Source organism: Lampetra planeri, chromosome 31 (genome assembly GCF_965212315.1).
Source record: "Lampetra planeri chromosome 31, kcLamPlan1.2.h2, whole genome shotgun sequence".
Lineage (NCBI taxonomy): Eukaryota > Metazoa > Chordata > Hyperoartia > Petromyzontiformes > Petromyzontidae > Lampetra > Lampetra planeri.
In genome coordinates, this window is record NC_136137.1 from 557,466 (window position 1) to 565,224 (window position 7,759).

At 46.6% G+C, this 7,759-nt stretch overlaps 1 protein-coding gene across 1 annotated transcript in view; it reads left to right on the top strand.

Annotated features, from left to right (window-relative positions):
- LOC144729046 (parathyroid hormone/parathyroid hormone-related peptide receptor-like) overlaps positions 1-5,837 on the top strand; it is a 41,526-nt gene extending 35,689 nt beyond the window's left edge. Inside the window, exon 13 of the mRNA XM_078608894.1 lies at positions 2,571-5,837. Coding sequence (XP_078465020.1) covers positions 2,571-2,909 — 339 coding nt within the window. The 3' untranslated portion in view covers positions 2,910-5,837. The remainder of the gene's footprint in view (positions 1-2,570) is intronic.
- The last annotated feature ends 1,922 nt before the right edge of the window (positions 5,838-7,759 follow it).

Here is a 7,759-nt window from a genome sequence, read left to right on the forward strand (position 1 = left end):
ATCGGAGGTGTGCTGATCACGTGCTAACCACTGCGCAACCTATCCCTCCCACTATGACATATTACTTGTAGTATTTTACCCCCTCCGGTCGAGTGATGCATTGGCTGGATAAGAGTGCACTGCCTCACCATCACAAGGTTCCCACTTCAAATCCCAGTTGGGGTCCGTACGCCCCTCGTCCCTCTGGGAATGGTTAAACGAGTACCACTCTGGGGGTCAACAGCAGTTGTCCTGGGGACTATCTCACCCACCCTCTCCATAGGAATGTGGAATTCCCACCACTGATTCAGGGCTATAAACGGAATATGATTGCCTCCCTGTGCTCTTTTGAACGAGAAAACTGCTTTATTATTTTTATGTTGCACAAGTGATTGACGCTGTGCCATTGGGATCATGTGACGCCATGGAGGAGCTCTTGCGGAAATCTCAGAGAGAGAGAGTAGTGCAGTGGCCACCAGTGTGCAGGAGAGTAGTGCAGTGGCCACCAGTGTGCAGGAGAGTAGTGCAGTGGCCACCAGTGTGCAGGAGAGTAGTGCAGTGGCCACCAGTGTGCAGGAGAGTAGTGCAGTGGCCACCAGTGTGCAGGAGAGTAGTGCAGTGGCCACCAGTGTGCAGGAGAGTAGTGCAGTGGCTACCAGTGTGAAGGAGAGTGCAGGAGGACACCTGCACAAGAGACGTTTCACGTGGCGGTTTCAGTGAGGTTTAGTTATTTCCGCAGTGCTGCAATGTAGCCATGTGACAAGATTTAAATTAAACATTTTTATTTTCATTCGTCTTCTTAACAGTTTCGATCGCAAAACAAACAATCGTCATCAAGGGACGTTGATGATCGCTTGTGTTGCGATCGAAACGTCGTAGTTTTTTGTTATTTTTGTTATTTTCTTTCATCCTATCTACGTGACTTTACTGAAAAACCCAAGAATGTGAATTTCTGCAGTCACGAAAGCTTTAAGTCAATGTATATTTGTTGTTTAACTTGTGTGTTCTTAACTCTATGTAAATGTTAATTTAATTGGTTTTGTGGTAAGTTAAGAAAAGTCTGTGCTGTCCGGTTGCCTTGGTGAAAAATGGGCAGCATCTCTGCCCAACCCTGGCCCAGCCGGCTCAACACTCGACACAAAAATGAAATGAAGTGCAAAATTCGGCACAGAAAAGAAATGCAAGCTTCTTCGATTCGTCCTTAGCCACAATAGTAACACAGCCAATCCATGACAGGTCAAATCAGATTGTTGTGGCAAGCATATTGATGGTTTTAGTGTGGCCAAGAATAACATCATTAAATATAATGGGAGTGACAGGGGAAGTGTCAGCTCTTACATGATATTACCATCAACTGGGTTTTTATATTTGTTGAACGTGAGCAGGTTTTTGTCAGAGCAATCAAGATTCGTTTTCAAACCAGCGGTCATTCATGGCGAATTATCTGCATGTTGGGCAGATAAATGTTTATTCCTTTGGGCTCGTTTTTTTAACGAGTATGACGCACGAAGTTAACGGTCGTTTTGCAAAGGAGTTGATCGTGTGCTGCGAGCGAAAATGGTGATGAAGCCGGGGCAGTGCGTTCGCTGCTCTTCCTAGCAGAGGTTCGCGGTTTGAATCCGGGAGGCCACCCTGGTTAATGCTGTGGGTGCAATGAACTGTAGATGTGCACCTGTCTGCTTCCCAGTGGACGTTTAAAATATCCCGTGATGTTATTCAAAAAAAGAGTGTGTGCTTTGTTCGGTATTATTTTTGCACAGTTAGAACCCATTGGACAATAAAAGCTCATTTTGAATGGGAGCCCAGTTACACAATAGAAAACCTGGTTGCAGCAACCACAACAATTACACGAACAAAAAATCCAATAACAACTGTACGTGGCCAAGTTCCAAATGGCAAGGTCGTGCATCAACATGGTACAACCAGCAGACAAAAATGCAAGGCTCGTAGAATGCATCACATACACAAAACATTTGTAACTTAAAGTCTACAAAGCAGAGCGGTCATTTGCACATATGACGAGGATGGCGAGGTGTTTATCCCAACCATTTTCGCTTGGTTATTCCAGAGATTATCGACGACCACACGAATTAATTTTAAACCGACTTTGGTGCTCCCGGAGTGGGAGACTTCCAGCAGGAACAGGGTGGAGGAGCTTCTCACATCATGGGAATTTACTCAGGGAGGGGTACATTATCCAGATGATATTTTGCAGACTTGTGTTGTAACCCATTGAGGATGAATATAATGCCATGACGTTCCCTGCTTAGATCGAGGGGTGGCCGTTTGCTGGCGTTATGGTTTAAAGTTCCCAAATTTGAAAAAAAAATCTGCAAATTATTCAATTGGGATTACACATAGTGGCATTGCTCCCTACTTGTGAAAGTACTGCACACTGGGAAACACCGTGCCTGTGTTCCTGATGATGGCCTTTGCGCTGTAAGAATGGCGTGAATACCAAATGTATTTAATTATTATATAAATGATCGAGTGAATTATTGAATGAGATTTTAAGGTCCATAATAAAGATGTTTTGGGTTAGGTCGTGAAAGCGCCTCAATGTTAAACTGAGAGATGTTCTCCGCACACAGGTCCAGAATGAAATCCGTAAGGCGTGGGCTCAGTGGAACCTGGCTCAGGACCTGGACAGGAGGAGCCGCAGGGGCTCGGGCCTGCTGGGCACGGGCGGAGGCCACAGGGCCGGGGCGTCGCGCCGGCGCCGGCCCTCGTGGCCCTCCTCGGCGGGCGCTGGCGGCACGTCGCAGCAGCAGCCCTCGACCCACGTGTGCAGCGAGGAGGGCGGCGCCACGGAGGACGCTGGGAAGGCGGCGGTGGCCGCCCCCGTTACCGTTGCCTTCTTTTCCAAGGACCCACAGCACCATCGCGGCCACCAGTGGCGATCCAAACACTCGCACGAGTCGGTGATTTGAGGCAGGATGAGGCCGGGGATCAAGGTATTTGTGTCTGTGTGCTGGTGTGCGTGCGTGTGTGCGTGTGTGCATCAGTGGCGTAGCTATCAAGTGTGCAGGAGGTGCAATTGAACTGTGGCCCTCTGGCTGCTGGGGCCCAGGTGCCAGATTACTGAAATTTAGGAAATGGACAAGGAGCCCCATATCTTGCCTTGAATCTGCACCTATTCCAACCATGTCATGCCACTGCTGTGTGTGTATATGTGTAAGTTTAGTTATGTTATAGCTAACACATGTCCTATGAACTGTCAGCGAGTTTTCGATGCTTCATGTGACCAGAGAGTGCACCTAGTCTGGCACAAGTACTTAAGTGACATCACCATCACCACTTAGTGACGAATGCCAACTGTTGTTGTAGTACGTTGGTATTTGCATCCATGTTTGTGTTTTACTATTGACAAAAGTGCTTTTTGGGAGGGAAAGAGAAACCACACACAACGTTTTTCAGCATCGACTTCTCTGCATCCGATCTTGCTCAGAGACCAGGGTTGGTGGATCATTTGATGATGAGCACATGTTGGTGATCCGAGAAACCTGATGGAACCATAGAGAGTTTTCACTGCGCAGCTGTTGAGAGAACCGATGAGATGAACCGCTATTGAGGAAGAGACTCTCTGAGTGAAACGACGACTTACAACTCTCAGATTGTTTTTCTGCAGCGGCCCGTCAAAGTGTTTCTGCCGTGGACGTCGTCACACCAAGTCGCCGCTTACTCGAGCGGGATTTCCAACAACGGTGGATCTGACATTGAAGTAAAACTCATGGCATCCCTGCTGAAAACACACAACCTGGGTAAATAATTTCAACAACGGTGGATCTGACATTGAAGTAAAACTAATGGCATCCCTTCTGAAAACACACAACCTGGGTGAATAATTTATGGTGCATTTTTTTAATAAAACACTCTCAACGTTATTTATTTGGAATTAACATTTATTTTTATAATTTGAAAAATGTGTCAAACAATGTTTAATGTTCCACCGATACCATTTAAAATTATACCTGACTGCATTGTAATATGGTATGTAATGTGTATTAGCTCCTGTTAAGATCGCGCGTTATTTATTTTAGCGTTTTGTCGCGCCGCGGTGATGTGTGGGACGATGGCAGCTCCGCGCTTCCTGGGGCGCTGCGAGCCCTCTGACGCCTCGCTAGCTGGCCGCTTCTCTCCCTGTCGCCTTTCATCATCGTCCCACAAAGATTCCCGACTGCGAGCGGACAGAGAACGTCCATTTATTAAACTGCCTATTTCATCCGTAATAAATGTTTTTTTGGGTTAGATAGTGTAAATATAAATGTGTCATTAAACCCGCCACCACCCGACACAGCCAATGAGTAATGTTTGTCACGTCAACAAAACGTGCCAATTCGTTACTAGTTCAGCACACCGGTGTGTTGGAGAGTAAACTCACACCATTTACAATTCGAGTATGACATTTCGCTGGTGATTACAACCAGCTTCATCAGGCAATAGCCAGAATTGTGAAGACAGTCCTATTTATTATATCTACGCAATCTAACCCGAAAAAAAGGCTTCATTATGGATAATATTGGTCGCGAAAGCCTACGTGTTAAACTGCCTATGTCATCATCATCATCGTGATGATCAGCCGTGATCTACCAACTGCTGGATGAAGTCATTTACCAAGCCGTCGTCATCTTTCACGAATCTGAGATTTACCAATTCGGCAAGCACCTGCGGCGAAAGCCGATATCATCACTCCGTCTCCTTGGTGGATGTCCTCTCCGGCCCCTTCCCTCCTCTGGCTGCCGCTTCATCGTCGGTCTCGACCACTGGCACGCATCCCATCTCTGGATGTGCCCGACACAAGTGTATTTTTCTGAAAAGTCAATATGTTTTCCAGTGCGTGGATGTCACTCCAAGCATGCACCTCTGTGCTTCTTTGCACACTTTTCAGCCCCCCCCCCCCCCCACGCCATCCTAAGAACGTTCTTCTGTAGGCGCATTGGTACGCTAAGTTTTTATATGAAGCTCACTTTTACAGAAGCATTGCAACCTGCTCTCGTTCGTCTCGTTATGTCTTGATTTCGATTTGCTGATATTCTCTGCTCGCCACAGATTCTGCTGTATGTTCAACTTGTTTCACTCCGTACGTAGCCAAACCGTGCTATTTTCACGTTGTGTGCCTCTGACATCTCCACTAGTTAAGTGAACTTGTTGTTGTTGTATGTGACGTTGCTATTGCTCATGTTTATTCAGGGTACAATTTAGCAGCCGCCTTTGTTAAATAATTATTTCATTCCCTGTAGTTCATTTCCATTAGTTGTTGTAAGGACTGTTAGTAGCAAATCTAAACAGGGTAAAGCATGTTTTTTTCCATCTAATTAAATGCCTTTATTTCTCCAATGCAGACTTTCAGAAACGTCTAACGTTGCTGTGAATAAAATTTATAAATTGTTTTAATGTAATGAAAAGTTCTTAATATATGCCTTGCTTTATGAGTGCTTGAATGACAATTGCATAAATTTCCACTGCATTTTAATCGTGAGTCCTGGCCAGGCACCGTAATGTTTGATGTTGAGTGGTTTTTTCCACAATCTACTTGTGAGTACGTAGGCGGTCGACGGTAGAAAAATATTTTCAAACCCAACTTGCTTACGTGATTGGTCGGTGTGTACATGCTCTTTTATTGTGATCTGAATGGTCTTAACGAACAATGTCTTTACATGTGATAAGTTATTTATATGTATGCCTATTTATGTATTTACGTGATTGTGATGGTTGGTCTTGGTTATCGCTTCCAATATGGGAGACTTTGAGGAGGCAGTCGCAGTCAGGACTAAGCCCAGTATTTCGAGATGTTTATTTCTCCCTCGGCCCTCTCACCAATACAATAAACTGTCTAAATAAAATCACAAGTGAATGTGGATGCACGTCTTGTGTGAATCTGTAACTCGCAGTAATGGTGTCAACTACGCAGTTCGCAAGGGTAATGGTCTCGGCACGAATGTTTGAGTTTGTACAGGGTAATAGCAATGGAGGCATCGAGACGAAGGGTATATCGCTTGTCTACAACAACCGTCAGAGGCAGTCATGAAAATCTGTGTTTGGAGAATGTAATTTCAATACAGGAGCGAGGATTTGCCAAGCACCTGTAGTTGGGCACATCACAGTTGAACGATTTCGCTTTTGTTTAACGGCTTCCTCTGACTCATTCTCAGGATCTAGGCAGCCTTAACGAGGTGGTAGGGTTGGCTGTAGGACTGGTCGCAGAACACAGGCGAGTTCGTAGGTTCGCAGGAAATCTGGGTATCTCCAGACAATGACCAGGCAGCACTGTCCAGGTAACTCATGACACGGAAGCAAGCGTTTAGAGAATGTGGCTGCTGTACAATGTCCGCATAATAAGCCACTTCGTTGAACTATCATTTGTGGCCAGGTCGCTTTTGAAAAAGAGCTACATAGCTCGGTGGGCCTTCTTACCTGGTAAAATAAAAATAGTTTAAATAGTATAATTTACTATCCAGGTATCCCCAGACACTGCCAAGGCAACACTGTTCAGGTAACTCCAGGTAGAACCAGACTGACGAGGTGTTCCAGGCAAGAGTGAGGGCTGTACACGAGTCACAGACCTCAACGTATTAAGAAACATTATATTGACACTGGAGGAATCCCATGAGCTATAAAGTTGTTTTGCTGATGTCCGGTAGGGGCGGGTCAGAACGTTACAACAACAACAAACAATAGCACAAAGTCTGCAGCAGTGCTCCCCAAGTCGTCTGTGCTAATTACTTCAAGCTGTAGTCAGTTTCTCCTCCACACCGGTCTCTGGAGTTCTCCAGGTGGTTGACAGCATCCTCTGGTGAAGCTGGGGGTTGGCAGATGGCGTCTCCTCGAGATGGAGGCCGCCTCGTCGCCTCTACTGCTGGAAGAGGCGAATTCTCATCTCTTTGGCTGGAAGATCTCTTCTTAAACGGGGGTTCTCAGGCTACTCGTGTTAACCTGCCCATGTGCTGCCCATTGAAAGGGCCGTCTCGAAGGTCAGGGACCGTTTTCTATGGCCACTGCTTTGCCAGAAGTGGCTCTCACTCCGTGTACGTTCATCTCAGGGGCTGCCACGACCAGAGATGTAAGGGTAGGAGGATGCTGCCCCGATAACGTGTGGATGTTGCTTATTCTTCAGAAGAAGAAGCAGTTGTCTGAATTACAATTTGGAACGAATAGAACTGCAGGCTGGCCGTGATGGATTATAGTGGTGTTATGTCCCATTGTGATGGGGCTGGTGTCATATCTGATTTTGGTGGTGGTGGTGGTGGTGGTTATGATGGTAATGATGGCAGTGGGGATAGTGATGGGGTTGTGGCGATGATGGGAGTGGTGATCACGCTGCGGTTGATCACGCACCCGTTTTTCGTAACGCTGGTTGTGTAAAATGTCAATTGCTCTCAAAAAATCCCTGCCACGTCTTGTATGTTTGACGACTGCCTTGACACACACTTTTCACGGTTAAATGTGGCTGCGGTAACAAACAATAACGCTTGCGTTAATTGATGGAATTATAATATACTAAACGAGCCCCTAATCTAATGCAGGCCGGTCGCGCTTTATTAACACAAAAACGCGGGGCAAAAAACGAGAGGGGCGCCACTCCCCTTGTTCACGGAGCTGTCGTCGTGAATTGCAATGAGGCCTAATTTGTCTGTCACTCGGCATCGGTGATGCCCCCCACCAGGCAGCCAGCCGCCCGTGAGTTTCACGACGCCGCCGCCGCCTCCTGCGCGCGACCGCGCTGACAGCCCTCGCCTCGCAAGGTCGATCGCGCTGCCGACGTTACCAAACGCCGCCGCAA